The sequence below is a fragment of the Podarcis erhardii genome (assembly GCF_964252035.2).
Source record: "Podarcis erhardii genome assembly, chromosome: 13".
Lineage (NCBI taxonomy): Eukaryota > Metazoa > Chordata > Lepidosauria > Squamata > Lacertidae > Podarcis > Podarcis erhardii.
In genome coordinates, this window is record NC_138502.1 from 5,534,304 (window position 1) to 5,562,005 (window position 27,702).

A 27,702-nucleotide genomic window follows, 5' to 3' on the forward strand; every position below is an offset into this window, starting at 1 on the left:
ATATCTGCCTCCAGCAATTAATGATTCCGACCGTAATGAAAGGTGGTCTGAACTTTCGTCTTGGCTCCATGATCTTCAAACAACTAACCCAGGACTTCCTCAAATCCTCTTAGGCGACTTTAACGCAAGAATAGGTCCCAACGACGATGCTATATTATCTTCCGCAGCACTCCTGGACAACCCCCTGCAGCCTCCTTGGGGAAACAGATGCTCTCTTGATCCCATAACAAATGCGTCGGGGAGGCTGATGGCCCAATTGGCCATCGAAAACGATCTTTGCATCGCAAATGGCAACGTTACTCCCTTGTCCTCGCAGCAATTAATGTGCATATCTTCCCGGGGAACCAGTGTTGTCGACTACATTCTATTGACGCCGGAGCTATTCTCAATCTCTACAAAAATGGAAGTGGCTGAATATTTTGGTGGTGACCACCTTCCATTGACTCCCCTCAAACTATAGTCCCACGGCACAAAGCTACCCTGTATACAAAACAAAGAAATGGACAAGCCTCAGCTCCTCTCTTGCCCTGGACATACAAAAATCATTGGATATGCCTGCAGTTCTTTCTGACTCAATTCTGCCCGCTGACCAGTATCGGAAATTAATTGGTGCTTTCTCAACAACTTACATAACCACCACCTCGCCTACCCACCAACGCTTCTTCTATGAATCACCCTGGTTTGACAAGGAATGTAAAGCCCTAAGAAGGCGAATTAGGAAAATGGTCAGAATCATCAAATTTTCCAACGACCCCCAAACCTGTGCAGAGCTTCCAGATATCAAAAGGACATACAGAAACATGATTCATTGCAAGAAACAGCAACACATCCTTGAGGCTTGGTCCACTCTTCGTTCGGCTGTAGAGAGACATGACTCCCGCTCCTTCTGGCGCTTAGTTAGGCCCTCGGCACCATTTAATCCAGCTACCCTGATTTCCGCTGACGAATGGATCGCCTATTATTCAGCCAGTTTTGCTTCTCCAAATCATCTCACAGATCACCTTCAATCCCCGTTGGACCTCTGTTCCTGTTCTCATAGTACCACCTCCTCAGTAAATTTTACCTCAACCCGCATCTTCAACATCATAATGTCCATGCGAAAGAACAAGGCCCCCGGCCCAGACATGGTCTTGTTGGACCTTTTCCTGACTGACCCTCTTTGGTGGAGTGAACAGTTGACTCCTGTATTCACCGCTATCTCCTCCGCCCTAGACATCCCCGACTCCTGGAGAGAAGCCACAATAGTTCCGATCTTCAAAGGCGGCCAGCCAAACATCCCTAGGAACTATCGCCCCATCAGTCTGCTATCCATTCCGGGGAAAATATTTGCCGCTGTTTTACTGGAAGAACTTCTTTCATGGGTCCATGAGAGAAACATTCTACCGCCAGAACAGATTGGCTTCCGGAAGTCAGCATCAACCATGGACCACTGTCTAACTCTCTATCACCTTGCCAGTAAATACACTGCACCAAGGCAAGGCCACCTGTTTGCCGCCTTCATGGACCTGGAGGCCGCCTTTGATTCCATTCCTAGGCAGAGATTATGGTCCAAACTTGCCCATCTGGGAATTGACCCGCACCTCCTCTCCCTAATTATTTCCCTTTATTCAAACACCACAGCTCGCGTCCGAATTGGTCCCAACGGCTCCCTTACTACTCCATTTCCAACGGCCAGGGGCGTCTGACAAGGTTGTCTCTTGGCCCCTTTACTATTTAATCTTTATCTTCATGATGCTCTTTCCCCTTTGAAGCTAGCAATTAAGTATCCTCCCCACTTAGCAGGCCACCCCGTTGCTTCCCTTTTCTATGCAGACGATGCCGTCATCTTATCCAGAACAGCTGCGGACCTAGCAAATGCAGTTAATGCATTTATCGCCTATTGTAAGGCGGAAGCTCTTAATATTAATTATAAAAAATCGAAAGTCCTTCACTTCACTCGTTCCCGCAAACTCAAGCTGGAGCCGATTAAGATCACAGGTGGCTACTTAGAAAAGGTAAAAGCCTTTAAATACCTAGGCTTAATATTTACTTATAATCTCTCCTGGACCACCCATCTACAATCTGCTTCTCTTGCTGCTACCACGACCTCTAATGCCATTGTCCGATTTTATCACCAGAAGGGCGGCAAACACCTTCCAGCAGCAATTCAAATATTTAATGCCAAAGTTGTCCCTAAATTATTATATGGCTGCGAAGTATGGACTACAGCAATATCAGGCAACTTGGATCGCCCACTTCACATGTTTCTGAGATCTCTTTCTGGCGTCCCGAGATGTGTCTCAGGTGCAGCCCTACGACTTGAGTTTGCCCAGCCCTCAATTGTAAAACGAGCATGGAGTCGAGCCATTTCCTATAGCTCCCACCTACTAGCCTCGGATGCTCGAATTAGAGGTGGTTTCTCCAATCTGATCCTAAGAGACATTCATAATTCTCCTTGGAAAACTACAATTAATCTCAAATTCCGCTCTCTTCTCAATTTGAAGTGCAAAACTGTTTTTAACTTAGAGTGTATTAGCCCGGTGGCCCTACCTCTAATCAAAAAGAAGCTCCAACAACTTGACTTCTCTAACACAGCTTCCCATGCTAGAGGGCCGTGTTCAGGCTTAGCCCTAGCTATTCCACCCCCTGAAAGGATCCCTCTATACTGCTTCACAATTCCTTCGGAGGCTAAGCGAAGGGCCTTTACCTGTGCCCGTCTCAACTGTTTTCCTACAGCAGTTCTGTCGGGTCGTTACTCCAGAGTTCCCATCGCAAATAGAACATACACCTGCAATGACACGGCTCTGGAGACTATGGAACATGTAATGCTCTTCTGTTCCAACTGGACAGATGAAAGATCTCGGTTTCTAACTCCTCTCGTGAACAAGCTTCATCTCCCAATCCAGCCTTGGATAGTGTCCCTTCTTCTGCAGGATTCTGACTGTTGGATTACCGAGATGACAGCTAACTTCCTGCTTAGTGTGATGAAGAGGAAAGCGGCACCAACTTCTTCTTTAATACCACAGATGTAGTCGATTCGTCGCACACTCGAACCTGTTTTTGTACTCTCTGTCACTCGATGTTTTAAATCCCGTTACTTTTGTTACCCCCCCTTTTTTCTTTTTTTCTTTTTCCTTTCAAAGTATTTCGCCCAGGACGACATCCACTTTTATTTCCCCACCCCATTTTATCTTGTTATTTCTATGTATATTATGCTATGGCCACGGCTAATGCAATAAATCGATATCACAACTCCTTAAAGTTACTGAATATTTACCACCTGACCCCCGGTCTTCTGTAGAGATTTGAAATGTCAGTGAATCTAACAGATAATAATCAGCACTCCTGCCAAACTGCAAGCCTCCATGATTCTATGGGGAGAAACCATGACATTTAAACCTTTGCAGGGATTGTAACCTGGATATAAAAGAGAGAGGTGTCAGAGTTACTGAGGAGGCTTACAGATTCATTTTTAAAGCAGTTTTTCTACCACTACTGATGAATGTGAATGTTACAAGACAGGGGCTCCTCTACTCCTTGGGGAACATGTGTCATTGAGAGGAGCAATATTTCCTGACCAGAAAGCAGAATGCAGGTAGATTCTGGGAAAGCCTCATGTAGTTTCAGATATTATGATCAACGAGTTGGGATAAAGTTTGGGGACGTATTGCCGCTGTGAAGCTAGTGTGAAAAATAAAGAAAGGAGGCACATTCTTCGGAATAACCCTGCCATGCTGAATACATCAGTTGCTTAAAGCATGGTGCTGATATGGCCCAGAACGTACCTTACGTAGCACTGGTAATAGTGCCAGTTCCACATATAGGGATGTTGTACATGAATAAAGGGCTTTTGTGATGTCATGTTGTACTTTGATGTTCTGAACTGCCTGTGATCTGCTAATGAAGGATGGTATACAAATTAAATAATAACAATAGGTGAACTTCCCCACAGCTATTAGGATTTCCCACAAATCCCAATTACACTGGAAGGACTTTGTGAGAACCTCACAGAATAGCCTCTTCTTGGATTGTCTGGGAGGAGCTACTGATGGGAAACATATCTCACCAAAGTCTCCCAGGATGCTATATAAGCAGGCCTGGTGGCCCACATGCCATTCACACTGAATCCTAAAATGTGGGCCATGATCTTCTTACCATTTGTGGGACGCCTTTGCGGGGCCAGCCTGCCACTGACTTCTTCCCAGGCTGATACAGGTGAGTTTGCTTCTCTTTCCTTCCTCTTTGAAGCCTTCTCAGGCATGTACCTGAAATCTGGGCATCTGGAACCATCCTTAGAAACAGAGCAATAACAAGCCTTGGATTCTCTTCCTCCAACTTTTCTGCTTATTTGCCAGCAGTAAACGGGATAGTCATTCAAAAGGGACAGATCCCATGGTTCCAAAACAAATACCCTTTTATTAACATTTGTAAGTGCCTGTTTCTGTGTGCTGCGATCTTTGTAAGTTTAGGGGACAGAAGAGACATTCTTCTGATAGGGGCAAAGAAGGCAGGGCTCTCACAAACTATGTAGCTGAAATTATTTAGCTGAGATTCCTGCATTACAGAGGGAGGTTCTATCAGGGAGGTTCTATCTATACAGGGAGCGCAGCTATCATGAAGCCTTGATTGAAGAACCGGTGCACTCCTTCTACCTGGCATAATCTTCCTCTTCCACCGAGCCTGCAGCTTAGGGAGGGACGCACATGAAACAGGGGGACACCTGCCTAGCCAGCCAGATCACCCCTGGCGATCAATGGGGTGACAGATGTCTCAGTTGGATCACCCTCACATCCGTCTTGAGACGTCTCCTGGGGCTCCCAAGTTCAATCATGTATGAGATAAGGTGTGCAGAACTAGGTATACACACGATGGAATATTGGGTGTGGGCTAGCACCATAAAATACCGGTTGCATTTCCATTTTCTTGCCAACCTTTGAGTTTACTCTCTGACTTACTTACTTATAAATCCAGAAGTTCCAACTCTTACATAGGAAAATCAGATCTACTGGTATTCAAATCAGATCTTGAAACCCTTGTATAATTTGAGTGAGCAATATATTTATTGCAATAGTCAAAACAGATTAAGGTACATTGGGGGGAAAACATCAAGTCAGGTGTAAATAAAATTTGCTCCCCTGAGATAACATGGTCACATATCTCAAAAATAATAATTTCTTTCCAACTCAGGACCTTTATCTTAGCCCGACTGAATGTTTTTCCTTCAGCTTTTGTCAAGGGCAGATTTTTAAACATCCCCAGAAATGATAGACATTGTGGATGTTCTTTGTATGTGCCAGACACTGTAGAACATATCCTTTTCTACTGTCCTTTTTACAACCTGCCACGCAAACTCATGCTGCCCCCCTTTTTTGGGTAGTCTAACATCACAGCACAATGAAAATATCCGATTCTATCTGTCTGACATTAACCCAGAATTAACTGCAAGGTGGGCTGAGGTTTTGTTAATAGTATCTCTTGGAGTGCTAAATGGCACTATTTAGCAGGAAGAAATCCCAATGAAATTCCTCATCATTATATATTTTACATGGCTGTTTATTTGAATATATTTTAAATGTTTTAGGATGCCCTATATTTGTAAGGTCTAGAAAGGTTTGGATGAAGTAAGTAAGTAAGCATTACAGGGGGTTCGGACTAGATGAGCATTGGGGTCCGTTCCAATTCTAGAATTCTATGATTCCACGAAAAGAGAATATGCATGGGAAAGAGGGTCAGAGAGAAGGAAAATCACAGGGGTGTAGAGTAGAACAGATGGCAGACAAAAGCACGACTGGAAGGAGTGAGATGAAAAGCAGAGGTTTTAATCTACGGCATTTATTCATTTGCTGATTTTTAAATCATTTCTAAGCTGCTTAAATCTTAAACAGTGCACTAAGCAACATAAAAAATATAAAGCAATATCAGAAAACCATAAAAACAGTAATATAAAGTCTTTAAAAAACCAAGAATTTCATCTGTCTGTCTGTCTGTCTGTCTGTCTATCTATTTTGTTCCCTTAGGTGAAATATTGGTGTGCACTTTCTCTGGCTATGACCCCAAAGGCATGATGATTATGTGGCAGGCAGGTGGCCAATCAGGTAACACCTCCGGCATCATAAGTGCAAGTATTGGGAGTGTCAGCATTGCATTTCCAGACTTTTCGCGGGTGAACCACTTCGTCTGTCGAGCATTCTTCCCTGAGTCCCAAACAAAAGTCAATGAACCTGAAGGTAAAAATGCTCGACATGGTTGAGACTTAGTTATCCTTTGAAAAGCATGGTTTAGGAGCGGGATGATTGTTTCCAGAATGCTTAAGAACGTCTCAGAGACTGACCACTTCAAGACTGCTTCCTCCTTAATTCAGAAATTTATTTCTGCTTTCCATTATGGCCTGTTGAGATAAGACTTTCCCCACCAGTTGCCATGATATCGGTGCTAGTATTGGCTAAAGACACAACTTGAAACTGCAATCAGTCTGGTAGAGGTCTGAACAGTAATTCTCCTCTTATCTCTGCAGAAAGGTTTTCACTGTTCTTGAACAATACTAAATGCATGTTTTTATCAGAAGGTAACAATGGGAGAAGAAAAGGAAAGAATGTGTACCCTGCAGGGGTCAAGGTGTCTCCCACAATAATTTCCACCCCCATTAAAAACCATTCCCACCTCCAGCCAAGGATACTTCTAACTTTCATCTGCCTGTTGATAATGTTTACCCAGCATAGGATGACCTAGATGAACAGATGGTGCCCTTCTATTGGAGGCAGATTTTTATATCCTTGCCCTGGTGGCCAAGTCCACACATTTAAGGAGCTCCGTACCTAGTTAGCGGCTCCAGGAGCAACTGTGCAGAGATGGTATCATTGGATATGGGACGTTTTTAGCTATCCTTGGTTTCAAACCCAGCCTATACACCAATACCTTCTCTGGGAAGGCTGGTATGCTTTTTGTGCTGGGCGCTTTCTTTATATATGTTGGGGAAAGGAGCTGTGTAAATATTCTTGGAATCTCCACTATCCCACCGTGTCCTCATCCAGCTCAAGGAAGCCCCATGTATGTGCCACAGATCTTCCTACTCAGGTCCACACACACAAGAACTTCAGTTAAATCCCCTTTGCTCCTTAAAACTTTCACTAAGGATTTACACCCCTCTATCTACAGATTAAAAATGTTTGTCAGAGAATCCAGCAGAAAATAATCAGCACTAAATGGTGTCATAAATGTTGTCCATCAATTATGTCTAAACTTAATAGCTGTTGCCTCTCCCTTTCTCTCATACTTTCCCCTGCCAACCATAAAGAAAGCAGCCTTCAGCGAGCACAGACAATCCTCACCGGCATGGTCATAGGGCCCAAGGCAAGTGAAATTTCTGTCCAGTGGGTGAAGAATGCCCTCCTTGAAGGTCGCCATGTGAATCCCCGAGTCTTGAAGGGCAGCATCAAGGATTCCCTCTTGGCCTTCAGCCAGGTGGTTGTCCCCTACTCTGACTGGAACAACGGCACTTCATACTCCTGTACGTTTACCCGCACAGCAGGCACCGTGGAGCCCACCCAGAGGCTTGAGGAGAAATCCCAGGGTGAAAAATGATGCACACCCCTTCCTCAGCATCACAACCTCTTCAGCCTATCCCAGATTCAATAATTTCCATGTATCCATGTTTGGCCTAAGGCTGAATAAAAGTGAGCAAACTCACTGATATTTCATGATGTGATCACTTGATTGAGGTGGTGGGCGGGTTCTGGGAAGAAGTGGGGAATGGATTAATCTCCCTGCAAATTCGTGTTGAAGTTTGATTATTGTAGAAGCAAAGTGTGTTTAGCACATAACCATGAAAGTTCACTGGGGGGGCTTTTCACTAGTCACTGTCTCTTAGCCTATCCTTCCTCACCAGGGTTTAGACTCTCCCCGAGCACAGAGTTTTGTGTCCCCCGCCCAGCAGAGCATGTCCTATAAAAGGAAAGGTGAGTGGAGTGACAACAATTCCTTTTGCTGACCAGGGTCTTCTGCCTGTTGATCATGTTTACCCAGCATCAGTTGACCTAGATGAACAGGTGCTGCAGTTCTGTCGGAGGCAGATTTTCATATCCTTGCCCTGGTGGTCCAGTCCACACATTAAGGAGCCACATAGCTAGCTGAGATTCCTACTTTGCATGGGGTTGGACTAGATGATCCTTTGGGCCCTTCCAACTCAATAATTTCACAATTCGAGGCAAAGAAAATATGCATGGGAGAGAGGGTCAGAGAGAAGGAAAATCACAGGGGTGTAGAGATGAACGGATGGCAGACAAAAGCAAGAAGTGAAGGAGTGAGATGGAAAGGGGAGGTTTTAATCCAAGGCATTTCTTCATTCAATGATTTTAAAATCATTTCTAAGGAGTGCAAAAAGACAATGTGCTGCTGCTGTGAAGCATGTGTGAAAAATACAGAAAGTAGGCAAACCATTCAGAATAACCCTGTGAAGAATTCCTGTGTTCATCAGAATGTCATCAAAGCCCTTCTAGATGCTCCTGCTTGTCCTTCTTTCAAGACCCCCGTTATTAGAGGTAGGTCTAACTCTAATAACTGTTGCCTCTTCTTTTGTCTCATATTAACCCCCACCAGAAACTTAAAAAGACAAGGCGAATGGTCCCCATGCCAATTTCTATTGCACTGCGAAGAAACTAGCCTTCAGCAAGCACAGACAATGCTCACCGGCTTGGTCACAGGGCTCAATACAAGTGAAGTTTCTATTCAGTGGATTAATAATAATAATAATAATAATAATAATAATAATTTATACTCCACCCATCAGGCTGGGCTTTCCCAGCCATTCTGGGCAGATACCAACAGAATTAAAAGTACAATAAAACATCAAACATTAAAAACCTCCTTAAACAGGGATGCCTTCAAATGTCTTCAAAAAGTCAGATAGTTGTTTATTTCCTTGACATCTGATGGGAGGGCGTTCCACAGGACGGGCGCCACTACTGAGAAGGCCCTCTGTCTAGTTCCCTCATTGAGGGTCAGCATGTGAACACCCGAGTATTGAAGGACAGCAGCAAGGTTTCCCTCTTGGCCTTCAGCCAGGTGATAGTTTCCTACTCTCACTGAATCAATGACACCATGAAGCTCACCCAGAAGCCTGAGGAGAAATCCCAGGGTGAAAAATGATGCACATCCCTTCCTCAGCATCACAAGCTCTCAAGCCTATACTATATCTTTCACTCCAGACTATCCCGGATTCAATGATTTCCACGCTTCATCTATAGATAAATAAAATCTCAATATCTCTCAGCTTAATGTACATCACAGGGGTTCTGTAATGATAATATAGAGAGGCGTAGTAGTGTGTATGCTAACTTCAGCTCTTTGGAGAAACAGTGGGATACAAATCAACACTAGATGAAGCATATTCTACTGTATCCATCCCATCTGGGGGCAAATTTCTGGTGAATGGGGCATGGGACACCTGTCACTTTTTAGATTAGCAAATGGAATGTCCTGTATTCTTCTTATTCTGCCATACTATGATAGAAAGCTTAGGCCATTCATATATAATATTAAAAGGGTAGTTGCAAAATACTGCCATTGAACATGTTGATTTCTGTTCCTTCCTGGAGTGCAGTTCCTATGGGGATCTCTTAGCCACCTGCTACTTATTATTATAATAATAATAATAATAATAATAATTTATTATTTGTACCCCGCCCATCTGGCTGGGTTTCCCCAGCCACTCTGGGCGGCTTCCATAAAAACCAGAAATACACTAAAATATCACAGATTAAAAACTTCCCTGAACAGGGCTGCCTTAAGATGTCTTCTGAATGTCAGGTAGTTATTTATCGCTTTGACATCTGATGGGAGGGCGTTCCACAAGGCGGGTGCCACTACCGAGAAGGCCCTCTGCCTGGTTCCCTGTAGCTTTGCTTCTCGTAATGAGGGAACCGCCAGAAGGCCCTCGGCGCTGGACCTCAGCGTCCGGGCAGAACGATGGGGGTGGAGACGCTCCTTCAGGTATACTGGGCCGAGGCCGTTTAGGGCTTTAAAGGTCAACACCAGCACTTTGAATTGTGCTCGGAAACGTACTGGGAGCCAATGTAGGTCTTTCAAGACCGGTGTTATGTGGTCTCGGCGGCTGCCCCCAGTCACCAGTCTAGCTGCCGCATTCTGGATTAGTTGTAGTTTCCGAGTCACCTTCAAAGGTAGCCCCACGTAGAGCGCATTGCAGTAGTCCAAGCGGGAGATAACTAGAGCATGCACCACTCTGGCGAGACAGTCCGCGGGCAGGTAGGGTCTCAGCCTGCGTACCAGGTGGAGTTGGTAGACAGCTGCCCTGGATACAGAATTGACCTGCGCCTCCATGGACAGCTGTGAGTCCAAAATGACTCCCAGGCTGCGCACCTGGTCCTTCAGGGGCACAGTTACCCCATTCAGGACCAGGGAGTCCTCCACACCAGCCCGCCCCCTGTCCCCCAAAAACAGTACTTCTGTCTTGTCAGGATTCAACCTCAATCCATTAGCCGCCATCCATCCTCCAACCGCCTCCAGGCACTCACACAGGACCTTCACCGCCTTCACTGGTTCTGATTTGAAAGAGAGGTAGAGCTGGGTATCATCTGCATATTGATGGACACCCAGTCCAAACCCCCTGATGATCTCTCCCAGCGGCTTCATATAGATGTTAAAAAGCATGGGGGAGAGGACGGAACCCTGAGGCACCCCACAAGTGAGGGCCCAGGGGTCTGAACACTCATCCCCCACCACCACTTTCTGAACACGGCCCAGGAGGAAGGAGCGAAACCACTGTATAACAGTGCCCCCAGCTCCCAGCCCCTCTAGACGGTCCAGAAGGATGTTATGGTCGATTGTATCAAAGGCCGCTGAGAGATCCAGCAGAACTAGGAAACAGCTCTCACCTTTGTCCCTAGCTCGCCGGAGATCATCAACCAGCGCGACCAAGGCAGTTTCAGTCCCATGATGAGGCCTGAATCCCGATTGGAAGGGATCCAAATGGTCCGCATCCTCCAGGCGTGCCTGGAGTTGTTCAGCAACCACGCGCTCAATCACCTTGCCCAAGAATGGAAGATTTGAGACTGGGCGATAGTTGGCCATACTGGCCGGGTCTGAAGATGGTTTTTTAAGAAGCGGTTTGATGACCGCCTCTTTCAGCGGATCTGGGAATGCTCCCTCACAGAGGGAAGCATTCACCACCCCGCAGAGCCCATCGCCCAGCCCTTCCCGGCTTGCTTTTATTAGCCAGGATGGGCAAGGATCCAGGAGACAGGTGGTTGGTTTCACGCGTCCAAGCAGCCTGTCCACATCCTCGGGGGTAATGGATTGAAATCGATTCCATGCAACTTGACCAGACAGAGCTCTAGCACTCTCCCGCCCCAGCCCTGCTCCCACGGTGGTGTCTAGCGCCTTCCGAATATGAGTGATTTTATCTGCAAAAAACTTTGCAAAATCGTTGCAGGAGATCTTGGGGTCTTTACAAAGCCCCGGTGGTAAAGGTGGTTCCGTTAAATTACGAACCACCTGAAAAAGTCTCCTGCTACTATTTTCTGCAGATGCAATAGAGGCGGTGAAGAAAGTCTTCTTCGCCGTCGCTATCGCCACTTGGTAGGCTCGACGTTGAGCTCTAACCTGTGTCCGGTCAGATTCGGAGTGAGTTTTTTGCCACCGACGCTCTAGCCGTCTCAGCGATTGTTTCATCGCCCTCAGCTCCGAAGAAAACCACGGAGCTGTCCGGGCTCCATGCAATCGGAGAGGGCGCTTCGGAGCCAGACAGTCGATAGCCCTGGTTAACTCCGCATTCCAGCGGGCCACCAGGGAATCAGCTGAAAGGCCATCAACATGGGATAAGGCATCCCCTACCACTCTCTGGAAACCATTTGGATCCATTAAGTGGCGGGGGCGGACCATCCGAATTGGTCCCACCTCCCTGCAGAGGGGAAGGGTCGCGGAGAAGTCCAGTTGCACCAGGAAGTGATCTGACCATGGCACTTCTTTTGTTTCACTTTTACTTAGTGTCAGATCACCCACGTCACTAGAGGTGAACACCAGGTCTAAGGCATGTCCATGACTATGAGTTGGGCCAAACTTATTCAGGGACAGCCCCATGGAGGCCATGCTTTCCACGAAGTCCCGAGCAGCCCCTTGTAAGGTCGTGTCGGCATGGATGTTAAAATCCCCTAGGACAACCAAACTAGGTGTCTCCAGGAGAAAATCCGCCACGACCTGAAGCAGCTCAGACAGGGAATCCTTGGTGCAGCGGGGAGGTCGGTACACCAAAAGGAATCCTGTACTGCCCCTATTGCCCAACTTCCAGAACATGCACTCAGAAAACTGGATCTTCCCAGTAGGACGCCTGGTGCAAGCTAGTGACTTCCTAAAAATCACTGCAACCCCCCCTCCCCGCCCACATGACCTGGGTTGCTGTGCGTAAGAGAAACCTGGTGGGCAAGCAGCGGCAAGGACAGGCCCATCTGCTTCCTCCAACCAGGTCTCTGTCACACATGCCAGGTCAAGTCCTCCATCCACAATCAGGTCGTGGATGGCAGTGGTTTTATTCCTCATTGACCTGGCATTACACAGCAACACCTTCAGGTCATGTAGGTTTCCCCTGTTGATTCCAGTATCCATCCGGTCAAGGCCAGACCCGGAGGCAGGGATAGTCTTCAAACAACGACTAAACCTGCCTCCTCGGTAATGACATGGTCTGGTCTTAGCGTAACTCCGCCTCCTGCCCATGATCACCGAGATCGGATGTCCCAGTGCTTCCCCCCCTGTGGAACTTGTCCAAGCCATCGTGATGACTGGGGCCCCACTCCCAGGCAGCCCTGGTCTAGCCCCTTCAAAACAAAACATAAACTATACAGAACCAATAAAACAACAACAACAACAAAAAGGAACAGAACAATTATAATAAAATTAATCCCCAACCAAATATCCATCCCACCCACCCCCAGCAATAGAAAAAAAGAAATAAAAATTTAAATTGCCACCGACTGCTTGAGGACATTTTAAAGCACATTAACCCCCTGGAACGGGAAGCAATGGCAGAACACTTCCCACCCTTCCCAAGAGTTTGTTCCAAAAGTTTGTTCCTGGGCCACGCCCCCTGGGCCAGTTGGAAAAGGCCCTGGAAGGGAGCAGGCCCTGCAGTCCTCACCCAGCCGATGGTCCGAGGCCTCACTGCAGCAGGAGTCCCTTTATAGCCAGGAGAGAGGGTCTGGGCCACGCCCCCTGGGCCAGTTGGAAAAGGCCCTGGAAGGGAGCAGGCCCTGCAGTTCTCACCCAGCCGATAATGCTGCAAGGAACAGTGGAGAGTCATTATCAGATCTCGAAAAAGGAATTAACAGATTTGCTTTGGGAGTGGGGTTGAGGAACAGCCCTCAAATGGTAAAGGGCTAATCACTGGCCTCCTAGGATCATGGAAGCCCCTATAATTTGTTCTAACTGCCCAAAGCTCCAAAGACTTGCCTGAAGTTACTAGAAAATGATCAACCAGTAAACCTGAAAATTAATATAAATACGCCCCCAAGCAATGTACACCTGAGAGTATGTGAAAAGCGGGCAGGGCTCCGTCACTTTCCTTTCATACACTTCCCCTTTTATTCCACCTTACATCAACTATCCTTGCCAGCACTTAAGGCATGCATTGGTGTCTCAGTCAAAGACATAGCTGATGTATTTCTCTTAAGAGATGTGTTAGCAGAATTAGCCACCAACCTATGTAGACTGTTAAGTCTGGTAGTTTCTGCTTCTGTACAGAGGAGATTCTCAATCTAGAGGGATGCTTTGCTGATTAGATGTTGTGGCTTCTGATAGCTCTACCTTTGTTGCTTCCTATGGGGTACAAAGTAGATACTCTGGAGTGTCCCAGAAATGATCCCCACCCTGTTCCACATGAGTGGTTCCAGCCAGGAGCTCTCTTCATTGGTGGAACTGCTTCTCAGTTAGTTTACCATTCTCATGAAGTTTCATTCAGTGAACATCCTTCTCAGAACCAGCTTGATGTTCCAGAGTAAGAAATTGCTTCGTTTGCTCTGCATCTTTTGTAGCTGCTCAGATCACAAATATATTTATTCTGTAAATGGCAGAATGTTAAGTGTGTATGTGTGTGTGTGTGTGTGTGTGTGTAGGTTTGACCGATCCCCCCCATAGAATCTATTAGAAATTACCAATATTGTGATATGATAGCAGTAAACATACTCATTATACAAAGGGATAAACAAATTCTACCTCTATATGCAGAATGGTGACAAAATTCTACCAGCACATCCTTGCTTTGGCATTTGCTGTGAACGAAATCAATGAGAATCCGAAGTTCCTACCCAATGTCACACTTGGGTTCCATATCTGTGATAGCTACTACGATGCAAAGATGACTTATCGTACCACTTTGGATGTGCTCTTCAAAACGGATAAATTTGTTCCCAACTACCAGTGTGACAGACACAAAAAGCTCATGGCTATCATTGGCGGACTTGGCTCTGATACCTCTAATCTTATAGCAGATATTATAGGTTCCTATAAGGTTCCACAGGTAGGAATTCTCCCTGTACACATGAGATTGTGTGTGAGAGTGATGTAGGCGCTTCTTTCTTATGTGGAACTTGATTTTGTAGTTTCATGATATTTTATTTATTCTTCCCTTATTACTTAACATTTATTTTTTGGCTCTTAGTTAACTGTGGCCTCCTTGAGTGCGTGTGGTGTTTTAAGTCTGCCTTTTAAAAATAGGGTTGTCTTTTAGATTTTTTTTATTTGTTTTTTGTGTGTGCTGGTTTTTGTTTATACAGTAAAAAACTATAGAGAGACCTGGTTTGAATAAAGACATTGGATTCTTATCTCATTATACATGACAAAGCCATTTTTCACCTTCTCACCCCTTGCTTTTTCCTGTTAGACCTATTGCAGTCGTTAAGAGTCGTCAACAGGCTCATCGCAGCTATCTGCCAATCACCCATTCCCACCACCCTTCTGAGTAATACCCCTCCCCACCTTCTCACTATATAGAAAGGTCCGGTGACTTCTGTTTCAGTGTATCTGAAGAAGTGTGCATGCACACGAAAGCTCATACCTAGAACTAACTCAGTTGGTCTTTAAGGTGCTACTGGAAGGAATTTTTTTATTTTGTTTTGTAAGTCATTTGAGTTATGTTGGTAATGAAGCGACCGATAAAACAACAACAACAACAACAACAACAACAACAGAGATGAGGGCAGTGTTGGGGAGCTTGGAACAGGAGGGGGCTCAGAGTTTGGTGAGGGCAAGGGTAATGGGACAATCAAGATTTCAAACAGAGTGTTGCCCCAGTGAAACAATCCAAATTGTACCCAGGATGGTGTGAGAGACTGTGCTGTGTAGAGTTTGGGGTGTCAGACTAACAGGGCCTAGGAAACCCAAGTTCAAATCTGTACTTGGCCATAAAAATCTCATTGGGTGACCCTGGGGGCCAGTCACTGCCGCTCAGCCAGTATACCTGAAGGAGCGTTTCCACCCCCATCGTTCTGCCCGGACACTAAGGTCTAGTGCTGAGGGCCTTCTGGCAGTTCCCTTGCTGCGAGAAGCGAAGTTACAGGGAACCAGGCACAGGGCCTTCTCAGTAGTGGCACCTGCCCTGTGGAATGCCCTCCCACCAGATGTCAAAAAGAAAAACAACTATCAGACTTTTAGAAGACATCTGAAGGCAGCCCTGTTTAGGGAAGCTTTTAATGTTTAATAGACTATTGTATTTTAACATTCTGTTGGAAGCCACCCAGAGTGGCTGGGGAAACCCAGCCAGATGGGTGGGGTATAAATAAATTATTATTATTATTATTATTATTATTATTATTATTATTATTATTATTGGCCTACCTCACAGGGTTGTTGTGGGGATTAAATGCAGGGAGAACCATAAACGCCACCTTGAGCAGCTTGGAGAAAAAAAATCTCACTGGAGATAGAGATGCAATCAATCAATTCTCTTCTCTCCTGCCCAACATTTTGCTAATGAACATTTGGTACAAATGTTATTCATGCTTTAGTTGTGGTTCCTGCATTGCAGGGGTTGGACTAGATGACCCTTGTGGGTCTCTTCTAACTCTACAATTCTATGATTTTATGATGATGAAACTGTATGCTTTATATACTTGGGACATTCAATCAGATGTGCTAAATTTAGCTCTAGGCTCCTAACAACTGTTTATATATATAATTGTTGTATAATCAGGAATATAAAGGCATTCCTAACTTTGCCCTGCAATATCTGCACATTATTATTTTTTCCAGCTCACATATGGCTCATTTGCCCCACAGGGGAATCGTATCACTCAAGGGCCATCCTTTTATTGTCTGGTCCCAAATGAAACCCAGCAGTATATGGGGCTTATCCTGTTACTCCAGTATTTCAAATGGACATGGGTTGGAATTCTTATAGATGATGATAACAGTGGAGAACATTTCTTGCAGACACTGGATTCATTGTTTTCTCAGTATGGGATCTGTTCAGCATTCACCCAAAGAATCCCACGCATAAGCCATTGGGATAACTTGGAGAAACTTATTGATATAGCCACAATTTTTTATGCACATTACACAGATTATACAGTGATTACATTCATTATATATGGAGAATCTTTGACTATTGCATGGCTTAGGGCTATTATGTTTATACGAGACTCTGGAAACAAGGAGACTCCCTCAATGAGAAAGGTGTGGATTACAACAACCCAGATAGATTTCATATTAACTGGCATTCAAAGGAGCTGGGGTCTTCAAATGTTCCAAGGTGCAATTTCCTTTACAGTTCACTCCAAAGAGATTTCGGGGTTTAGGGAATTTATTGGGACCATAAAGCTTCACGGGGCCCAGAAGGACAGTTTTCTGAAGGACTTTTGGGAGCAAGCCTTTGACTGTGTACTTCCTAACCCCAATGTGGCAATGGATGTTGACCAAACATGTACTGGAGAGGAGAGACTAGAGAGCCTCCCTGCACCACAGTTTGAAGTGCTCATGACTGGTCACAGCTATAGTGTTTATAATGGTGTTTACGCTGTGGCTCATGCTTTGCATATTATGGGCTCTTCTCGATCCAAGCTGAGAACTAATCAGAAGGGTTTTAGCGCTGAACTTCAAGATCTTCAGCCCTGGCAGGTAATGTCCCTACAACAAAATATTCTTTCATTTCAATAAACAAAGTACTGTCAAACCTCCTTTTACGTAACCCTCTGGTTATGTAAACTTCGGGATGCGCATGCGGCAAACCCGGAAATATTCCTCAGGTTGTGGAAACCTCGGAATTGAGACTATATTCAGCTTTCTCCTGCATGAATCACTGAGGAAATGAAATTGGCCATCTTATTGGTTGAGAGCATTTTATAGGTTTATATTTCTTTCATAGGCTGATGGGAGGAACCCCAAGGCTCATCTAGTCCAACCCCCTGCAATGCAGAAATCTCAACTGAAGCATCCATGAAAGAGGCCATTCAACCTCTGCTTAAAAACCTTCAGGAAGGAGAGTCCACCACCTTCTGTGGGAGTCTGTTTCAGTGTTGAACAGCTCTATTAGAAAGGCCACGACAGTCCTGCTTTATTGTGTCACATTCCTCCAGGGAATTATCTCCTGCATCATTTCCCATCCTGCTACTGTTCTCAATGCTACTGTCTTTCCATGTTTTAAATTTAAAAATTGTCTGCCACTGGAAGTCCCCTCCGTTTCCAAATTTTCCTATTGCACTATAAACTACTTAGGATTTGTCATTCAGGATTTCAAAGTAGAGCAGATAGATAAAACTCTTGAGCATCACAATCCTTGTTCCACCAACAGCTTTGATCCTGAAAATCTGATTTGGCTGCTGAAAGGGATTAGAGGCCTGGGAAGCATTCCAGTTGAGGCTCCTCTGGAAAGCTTGCCTGTTTCTTGAGACAGGGACTTCTCATCCTTCCTCCCATTTTTGAGCCCTCCCAGTGGTGATGGGCACTCCTCCATAGACCACCCAGCTTTTCCAAGGGCAATGGTGACATCAAGGTTGCAAGGATTCCTCCAGAAATGCTCAGGATGATTCAACACTCCAACCAGTAGTCTGACTGCAAGGTGTTGAAGTGCACTGTGCTCTGATGGGGCCTCCTTCTGCTCCTGCACAGTGACCCCACTTCAGCTTTCCGGGCTACTCTCAAGCTCTCAAGCCCAGTGGTGCTAAAAATCCACACACAGACCCAGCCATAAAAGAGAGAAGTCAGCAGACTCTTCAGCCTAGGGTGGTGGAAGGTCTTCCTGTTGGTTGCCTTTCCATTTCCTGCTTCCCAGAGAGTCTCTCCTGGGTCCTCCAACTGGAGTCAGAATATCCAATGCAGGAAGAATTCCCATAATCCCCATTAGCCATGTTGAGTGCTTGGTAACTGTCATCCAACAGCAGTGGAAATCACTACCTGACATAAATGGTAGTAGTCAGAAAAGATGAATTTTCTGATTTATTGATATCCCTCTTTATTATACCTTAGCTCCATCACTTTCTTCATGGGAATTCCTTTAACAACTCAGCTGGGGAAACCATTTCCTTCAATGATAAATGGGAAATGCGAGCCGGCTTTGACATAATGAACACGATCATATTTCCAAATAACTCTTTTCAGAGAGTGAAAATTGGTAGGATTGACATAGATGTTCCCAAAGGTGAAGAATTCATAATTCATGAAGATATAATTGTCTGGCACAGCGGTTTCAACCAGGTATGGATTCTGGCGTGGCTGGATGAAGACATAGGCTGAAGGAGCTGCAGTCAATGGCATTATAGCCTAGGGTTGCCTTGCTGACTAGTCCAGGCAGTATTCTGGCCAGTATAACCATGAAGAAGATAATGCTCATACCACCTTTAATGTTTTTAGACAAAGACTGACATAACAACAATGACTGGTCACAGAGCTAACTATAGAGATAATACATCCATTATCTGAATAAGGGATTCCTTGGTTCATTTTGAATTCTTCTTTGTTTATTTTTCTTTTGGTTTCCCTTAGTGATTAGTATCAAGAGGTTGGAGAGTGGGAAACGAAAGCTAGAATTTTAGTATAGCTGTGATTGGTAGTAGTATATATAGATTCAAATCTAATACAGCAACTATCAGAAGTGTTAAGATACTTTCTGGTTCTTGACATACATACAGACACACTTATTTCTGAGTGTGTAAACATTTTAAAAAATATTCTATGAACGCAATAAAGTCAACCATAATAATGTAGCTACATTGAGGAGTTGGTGCTTTGGTTGCAATTTTTTAACCATTTAATTAGGATTAAGCTGTACTGAAATCAAAGGAACTTAATTATGAGCCAAGATAAACTGGATTGCACTCCTATATTTTGACTGCCTATTCAGCCTGAGCTCAGTCTAGCTGCTTCATTTTAACTGAGCAACCTGAAAAGTATTCTCTGGCCATTCAGCATGATGATTCCCGTACTCCCTTTCTTGACAAGAGATAGATCCCCATTACTGATTACCAGTCCAGATTTTTCACTGACCCATCATCTTTGCCATCTTCTCTGAAGATTCTCTTTGTGTTTGTAGATGTGGAATCTTAACTAATGGTGACTCACTCTCTTCAAATACTCGTTTGACTCAGTCTTTATGAGTTATCTGCTGGCTAAACTATGGGTATTACCAGAGCTGTTCCCCTGCTTGCCCAAGAAGGATGCTTTTAGGTCCTTAAAAGGTCTGGCGCATATGCCAAGATCAACATCAGAAGTATCTGTCTGTCTATCTTTCTATCTATCTCCATTTCCCTTTTGTAACTCCTTTAATGTCTGGATAGGCGATGCCTATTTCTTTGTGTAACGACTACTGCCACCCTGGCAATGAGAAGAAAAGGAAAGAAGGGAAGAAATTTTGTTGCTATGATTGTACTCCATGTCCAGAAGGGAAGATTTCCAACAAGAAGGGTAGGTCAATGTTTTGATCCACACAGAGTAATTTAAAAGAGTTGTGCCAGATGGCTATTTACAAGTGGAAACTTACTCCAATGTGCATGCTGTCATGTGATTAGCTAAATCAATGCGAGCATGGAATTTGCAGAAGAGCGAAGGGAATGTATATCCAAATATCTTCTAAGGGTGACACCATCCTGGTTCCAAGCTTCACAGCAGAATATGACTCTATCCATGCTTTACATTGCAAGCTCATTCGGAGGTGTGCTCAGTCGATTACTACACCCCTCCTCTGCTGCCCCGTATTTCAAAGGGCGAAGCCTAAGGAGCACTCCTGTAAACACCTTGATGCCAGTCAGTGATAAATTGTGAATATGGAAGAATCCCTTTACCAAGCTGGTACTTCGGGGTGCTCATTATTTTGGCATAGTCTGCCTTGCACCCACTCCCACAGCCATCTTGCTGTGACAAAAAACGAAGCCAAAGAAACAAAAGCCTAGCAAACAAGAGGTGCTTGGAGTAGTCTAAAATAGGCGATTCCTCAGCGAAACACCCCAAATATTCCTACTCAGTCCCTAAACAGGCGACCAGTTATTTCTGTGCTCATCCACAGGTGACTGGATTGGTTTTAGTCCCTGACAAAGAGGAAAAGGAGTAAGCTGTATTTCAGCTTGTACATTGTTTTGAAAAGTGCAAATTATATAAGCTCACATTTAAACGTACCTTAATTTTTATCCCTAAATCTTGAGTGTTTCATATATGTCGATTCACTTTTTGAGACAAGAACTATATTTAAAAAATAGGAGAGCTCTGAAAGCTGGGTGATAATCTTGCTCCAATCTTCTTCCAGTCTATCGGGGGGAATCCTATGGAAAGATCCACCAATGGTAGAGAGAGATCTCTACATTCTTAACTGATGTATGAGAGGCATAGCTGCCAACTTTTCCCTTTTCTTGTGAGGAATCCTATTCGGAATAAGTGAATTTCCCTTAAAAAAAGGGAAACGTTGACAGCTATGATGAGAGGTAGAGTGGAGAACAATCCATAGGTAACAGGTAATTAATGCTGAAATGATAAATTTACTCTTTTTTAGATATGGCTGACTGTTTCATGTGCCCAGAAGAGCAATTTCCAAGTAAGGACAAAGATGAATGTGTGCCTAAAGTTATAACCTTTCTTTCTTATAAAGAACCATTAGGAATCACTTTAGCCTTTGCTGCTGTTTTTCTTTCCATTCATGCAGTCTTGGTGTTAACAATTTTCATTAAGCACAGGGATACACCCATTGTCAAAGCCAACAACCGAGGCCTCACCTATATCCTCCTCATCTCCCTCCTGCTCTGCTTCCTTTCTTCATTGTTTTTCCTTGGCAAACCTGGAAAAGTGACCTGTCTTCTCCGACAAACAGTGTTTGGCATCATCTTCTCAGTGGCTGTTTCTTGTGTATTGGCCAAAACCATCACTGTAGTGATAGCTTTCATGGCTACAAAGCCAGGATCCAGCATGAGGAAGTGGATGGGGAAAAGACAGGGACATTCTGTTGTTTTTTCCTGTTCCCTCATTCAAGCAAGTATTTGTACCTTGTGGTTGGCAACCTCTCCGCCATTTCCTGATTTAGACATGCACACAGTAACTGGAGAAATCATTGTGCAATGTAAAGAAGGGTCAGTCGCCATGTTTTACTGTGTCTTGGGTTTCATGGGCTTCTTGGCCATTGCCAGCTTCACTGTGGCATTCCTAGCCCGCAAGTTACCTGATAGTTTTAATGAAGCCAAGTTCATTACCTTCAGCATGTTGGTCTTTTGCAGCGTGTGGTTATCCTTTGTTCCAACCTACCTGAGCACAAGAGGGAAATACATGGTGGCTGTGGAGATTTTCTCCATCTTAGCCTCCAGTGCTGGGTTACTGGGTTGCATCTTTGCCCCTAAATGCTACATCATTGTGTTTAGGCCCCAGCAGAACAGCAGAGAGCTAATTAGGAGAAAGTTTTAAAGATTCTGCCTTGCTTTCTTCTACTACACTATTAATGTACTATTAATGCATTGGTAAGGATTACTAGAGAATTAGCTATGATTTGATGAGTAGGTGAGGAGCCTGCCTCGAAAAACATCCCAGAAAAGGTACATTATGAATTTTCAGGAGCTGACTTTTGCACAATGGTTGAGATCTTTGGATAAAGGGTAGTATGTAAATCAAATAAAACAATAATTGCAACTCTACTGCTTAACAGTTAAATGCAAAGCAAGCTCTTAAACGGAGAACTAAAACCAAGAGAGGTGGTTAGATTTCCAAAAGATTTCCAATAGGACAGTGACAGAGATAGACTGTGTTTGTACCATGAGAAGCGAAGTTACAGGGAACCAGGCAGAGGACCTTCTTAGTAGTGGCCCCCTCCGTGTGGAACACCTTCCCTTCACATGTCAAGGAGATAAAGAAATACACAACTTTTAGAAGACATCTGAAGGCAGCCCTGTTTCAGGAAGTTTTTAATGCTTGATGTTTTACTATGTTTTTATATATGCTGTAAGCTGCCCAGAGTAGCTGGGGAAACCCAGCCAGATGGGCGGGGTATAAATAATAATAATAATAATAATAATAATAATAATAATAATAATGTGAGCATAGATATCATCATAATAAATAAAAATATTAAACAAAATATCATATCTATCCCATTAGGGGGGCATCCAAGGTCTGTATGCGTGTGGCCAGTGCCGGATTTACGTATAAGCTAAACAAGCTATAGCTTAGGGCCCCACTCTCTTGGAGGCCCCCCCCAAAATTAAAGGGAAAACAACAACCCTGGATGTACATTTCCAAAATATAAGATAAAAAACAAAATAAAACTTACATACAGCAACAATGTTTTGTGTTGTGTAGGCTCCTATTTGTTATGTGCAAATGACTTTAGATACCTATTAGGTCCATAAATTACCATATAGCATATATTCAACATAAAAAACAGCGGCAATTTGTTGCTGACAAAGGACAGCTGGACATACCCTTTCCCCCCGAAAATAAGACAGTGTCTTGTATTAATTTTTGCTCCCAAAGATGTGCTAGGTCTTATTTTCAGGGGATGTCTTATTTTTCCATGAAGAAGAATATGGTACACATTTATTGTTGAACAAAAAAAAAAGGAAATTTATTACCTGTATACGGTACAACGCCTTACAGTAGCTTCGGGGGCCTTATATTCAGGGGTAGCCTTATTATCGGGGAGGCCTTATATTCGGGGGAGGCCTTATATTACAGTAAGAGGCAAAACTGGAAGTAGGTCTTATTTTCGGGGGGATGTCTTACTTTCGGGGAAACAGGGTATAAAGGGCCCCATTACCTTCAGTAGCTGAAGGCCTCATCAAACCTAAATCCGGCCCTGCTCCGGATGAGGCATCTGATCAAGGCCTGTATTTTAAAATGAGCTTAAAGATTTTCAAATGTTTTATGCCTGGCAGATAAACATCTGCCTAAGTACTTTGGCAAAATGTTTATCTTCCTGGCCCCCCTGATTTATAGCAGAAGACAAAGTTCTCAAAGTTGTAAAAGGGAATTACAGGCTGAGAGCAAAGGTTACTAGGTTACTGATCCTACAGAATACAATCACGCTGCAAAAACACAATTAAAATTGGTAAATAGTAAGTTAATACCATGTGCCTCCTAAGGTTAAAGGGCAAGAGCTAATGGAAAAAGCAGCTGGCCAGAAAAGGGGTGGGTGTAAACTGAAGAAGTTTATTTTGAGGCTGTAAACTGTTCCTTCCTTTTTACTTTGAGAAGGTTTATTCTTCTAAAAAGCTATCTATGTTAATGTATGAAATATATTGGCTTAAATGTAATTATGCAAAGGATTTAGAAAGTAAGAAATGTTAGATTCTTATGTTAGATTCTTATTTCATTGATGATGTGTGAGAATGTGAACCCAAGATCTCTGACATCTGTTTAAGATAAAAATTTAAAACCATTAACCATCTGTTTTGGAGGGCAATAGGGCAAGGAGGGCAAGAGGTGAGCTGGTAATTAAGGTTCCTTGTTGAGGCAAATGTAAGATATATGACTACTTATTTGCCATTTATGGATAGAAGAATATATAGCTCTTTGTCTCCCATAAAAGGCAATAGGAAATGGGTGTATCTTTTATGATTGGTTCTAGCAAACAGCCAATAGGAATTTCAACCAGGCTGATTGGACAGAGGCAGCCAAAGGAGGAGCAAGGGGGCTGAGCTGAGGAAATATAAGCGCTGACCATCAGGGCTGGAGTGGGGAGAGCTTTGGTAACCAATACCACTGTGTCTCTCATTTATTTGTCTGACAAATAAATTATTATTTTAATTTCTCTATTGCTGTGTTGAATATTTCATTCCAGCTAAGTGTTAACCACAAGCAGGGTGCTACAAGGAGGGTGCTCTCCTTTTCATACTAGGTGCTGCTATAAAACTAATGAGGGATATCGATATATAAGTCTCCTCCAGAGAGTTTATGCTGCTAGTCTCCCTCAGCTTCCGCAATGCCCATCAACTGTCACCTTCGGCCAACTGCCACTCTCCCTCACAGTAGTTCCACCCTAGGCCTCAACTGCCTCACCAGGCCGCAGTTCCTCAGCTCCAGGACTCAACTGACAGCAGGCCTCAGCGCTTTTAATATCTGGAAATTGGTATAGAATAAATAATAGGAAAAGAGGCTGCAAGGCATAGTCCCAACAAGCAAAAATGAAGTATTTTATGATATTACAATGAAGTTGCAACAAGAGCAGAGCAAAACAATACTTCACGAGCAGCTGAAATAAAGAGCCATACATTTAATGTAGAAGAGACAGGGGATGTCGTGACACACACAAAAATGACAGAACATTTGAAGAACAAATGATCCCCCATTACTTTTCTTCTTTTTTTAAAAAAAAAAAGTCAACCCCAAAGACCTTATTTTATGGGACGAATGGTTTGGGAGACGATTTGTTGCCTTGGAAACTGAAGACCAGAGGGAGCAACTGTTTATGAGCAGTTGGAACAGATCATGGGATATTATTATTATTATTAATTTAAACAGTGGTTTTTGTGTGTGTGGCTTCTTTTATTTCTTATATTGTATTTTATTATATTACAATTTGAATTCCATAGGATACCGTATAAAGCACAATGATAATTAACAAAATACAATTTTAACACTAATATAATATAATATAATATAATATAATATAATATAATATAATATAAATATACAATATGAGAAATAAAAGGAGTAATGAAGATTCATTTACAAATCACAGAACAGCTAGCACAGTATATTACAATGGCTACAGCAGGCAGAAAAATCATTACGTAGCCAGAGGTTACTGTATTTTTTGCTCTATAAGACTCACTTTTTCTCTCCTAAAAAGTAAGGGGAAATGTGTGTGCGTCTTATGGAGCGAATGCAGGCTGCACAACTATCCCAGAAGCCAGAACAGCAAAAGGGATTGCTGCTTTCACTGCGCAGCGATCCCTCTTGCTCTTCTGGCTTCTGAGATTCAGAATATTTTTTTTCTTGTTTTCCTCCTCCAAAAACTAGGTGCGTCTTGTGGTCTGGTGCGTCCTATAGAGCGAAAAATACGGTATGTTCATAAACAGCACCACAACAGGTCAGGTTAAGGAATGGCCTTGTTTACTGAAAATCTTTTATAAATGGAAAGTTAGGGATATCTGGAGTGAGCCAAATCCTACAAATCAGGACTGAACTCTCTGCACTTGAACTGACGTCTGTGTTTCAGTCCTGCTTTGTGCAGGATTCGGGCGTACAGGTTAAGTTCCTAGTGGGAACTTAATTTTCACATGCTGTATTTATTAGAAAAATGAAGTAATACAAAAGTATGACGTATACTAAGCAGAAACACCAAAACAACTCTCATAAGTTACATAATTTATAACGCCTTGATGAAAATGGCCACATTACTGTATTAAATAAGAAGAAGTTGAAAAGGTGGACAATAGGATCCATTGGAGGGGAAAGTGGGAAGTCCAGAGATTTGGGGGAATGTCTAAATGTGGATATGTAATTTGTACTGTTATAATCAGTGCTTTTTTTGGGGGGGGGGAGAAATGCAGGGGTACGCATACCCCTAAACATTTTGTGAATCTTTGTACTTTTGTCCATTTACCGTACAGTATTTATTTCCCCCTTTTCCTTTCTTAGATTGAGGTAAAGTTTGCAAACCAGGACACTACTTCCAGTTTGGAAGAGTTCGTAAACCGAATCGTTCGTAAAAAGGGCTGTTCTTAAACCGAGGTCCCACTGTATTTGTAAAGCCAAATAAAAATTATTTCAAAAAAGAGAGAGACAAAAATGACCACATGATGGCAGCAGAGAACTACGAAAGGTGCTGTGGTTTTTAGATCTGTGAGGAGGGACAGGCAATTTATCAGAAATTAATGTGAAGAGAACATACTGCTCTTCTTCTTTTTCCTGGGTGTAAACACCCAGCTGGTATGCAGTGAAGTGGGAAGTAGATTGAGCATCCTTGGTCAGTGGCTTATAGGAGTTTCAGGTGATTTAACCTCAGTGGTCCAGGAAGGAACTGGGAGTGAATACATCTCACAACTTTCCCTCCTGACTTTTGAACTATATTCTCAAACTATACAGATACTAGCTGCCGGCAGGCCACAATTTTGCATTTAATTTTTTTTTATTTACCCCAAATGCTCTTGGATGAAGCTGGTGATATGGGCACATTTCAATCTGTGCCCTTCAGACCTGGTTTGGGGACTGATCACCTTGCTTGATGACCTTTGCTGGGGGAGGCGCGGATCTCTCAGTGACATGCAGTGCCACCAGCCATACAAATCTTTTGAACTTAGGCCAGGAGGTCTGGCATTGTGATGGCTCTGGCCTCACCTGTGGGATAAGTTCAGAAAGGCTTAGTGCTCAGGATTCATCCTTGCCTCCCATTCTCTTAAACAACCACAGAGGGTAGCGGTGATGCAGTATGCAGAAAAGCAAGAAAGCAGGTTGCAGAAGTTGCTAGCAATGTGGAAATAACTAAAGAATTGAGGTCTCCAACCACTGGGGTTATGCATTGCACATTAATATGGCTACAGGTAGGTAGCCATGTTGGTCTGCCATAGTCGAAACAAAATAAAAAAATTCCTTCCAGTAGCACGTGAGAGACCAACTAAGTTTGTTATTGGTATAACAAACTTAGTTGGTCTCTCACGTGCTACTGGAAGGAGTTTTTTTATTTTGGTTCGACATTAATTTGGGTTAGTAAAGGTAAAGGGACCCCAGACCATTAGGTCCAGGCGACTCTGGACGACTCTGGGTTTACGGCGCTCATCTCGCTTTATTGGCCGAGGGAGCTGGCGTACAGCTTCCAGGTCATGTGGCCAGCAGGACTAAGCTGCTTCTGGTGAACCAGAGCAGCGCACGGAAACGCCGTTTACCTCCCTGCTGGAGCGGTACCTATTTATCTACTTGCACTCTGACGTGCTTTTGAACTGCTAGGTTGGCAGGAGCTGGGACCGAGCAACGGGAGCTCACCCCGTCACGGGGATTCAAACCGCCGACCTTCTGATCGGCAAGTCCTAGGCTCTGTGGTTTAACCCACAACGCGACCCACGTAATTTGGGTTACCTTGAAGTAAAATGCTTGAGTTCTGAATATGTCCACATGAGGGCAGCAGAGGATTTGGTATGAATCTAGCGAGTTGACGCTTTTATAGGAAGGTGTTGGTCATTTGCAGAAAGTTAATGAGGTGCCAGGCAAAAATATTCCTCTTCTACCTGCCTTTGGTTAATTAAACAATCTATGGCCTTTTAAACTGTGTGTGTGTGTGTGTGTGTGTGTGTGTAGCATTATTTTTGTTTGTTAATATGCCAT

The 27,702-nt window shown here is 43.7% G+C and overlaps 2 protein-coding genes across 7 annotated transcripts in view; both read left to right on the forward strand.

Moving 5' to 3' along the window:
- LOC309327121 (uncharacterized protein) overlaps positions 1-7,949 on the forward strand; it is a 40,260-nt gene extending 32,311 nt beyond the window's left edge. For 3 of the 6 annotated variants that reach the window (XM_081836198.1, XM_081836199.1, XM_081836200.1), the window contains 2 exons: positions 5,997-6,074; positions 7,274-7,665. In XM_081836198.1, the coding sequence (XP_081692324.1) occupies positions 5,997-6,074; positions 7,274-7,560 (365 nt within the window). In that variant the 3' untranslated portion in view covers positions 7,561-7,665. Of the gene's footprint in view, positions 1-5,996; positions 6,075-6,113; positions 6,207-7,273; positions 7,666-7,934 lie in introns of those variants that run through there. The other 3 variants (XR_014150418.1, XR_014150415.1, XR_014150416.1) reach the window with 3 other exon arrangements.
- A 7,827-nt stretch (positions 7,950-15,776) lies between these two features.
- LOC309327116 (vomeronasal type-2 receptor 26-like) lies at positions 15,777-22,416 on the forward strand. The gene is made up of 3 exons (XM_081836192.1): positions 15,777-18,669; positions 19,749-19,875; positions 20,954-22,416. Exons 1-3 carry the CDS (start codon positions 18,517-18,519, stop codon positions 21,850-21,852), a joined length of 1,179 nt encoding a protein of 392 aa, XP_081692318.1. The 5' UTR covers positions 15,777-18,516; the 3' UTR covers positions 21,853-22,416.
- Positions 22,417-27,702: the final 5,286 nt, after the last annotated feature.

What these genes read in the sequence shown, in the direction of transcription:
- LOC309327116 (XM_081836192.1), top strand. Translation starts at nt 18,517, where the DNA reads ATGCGAGCCGGCTTTGACATAATGAACACGATCATATTTCCAAATAAC. An exon ending in GGCACAGCGGTTTCAACCAG is followed by an intron (nt 18,670 to 19,748) that starts GTATGGATTCTG and finishes ATGTCTGGATAG; the next exon opens with GCGATGCCTATTTCTTTGTG. An exon ending in GAAGATTTCCAACAAGAAGG is followed by an intron (nt 19,876 to 20,953) that starts GTAGGTCAATGT and finishes ACTCTTTTTTAG; the next exon opens with ATATGGCTGACTGTTTCATG.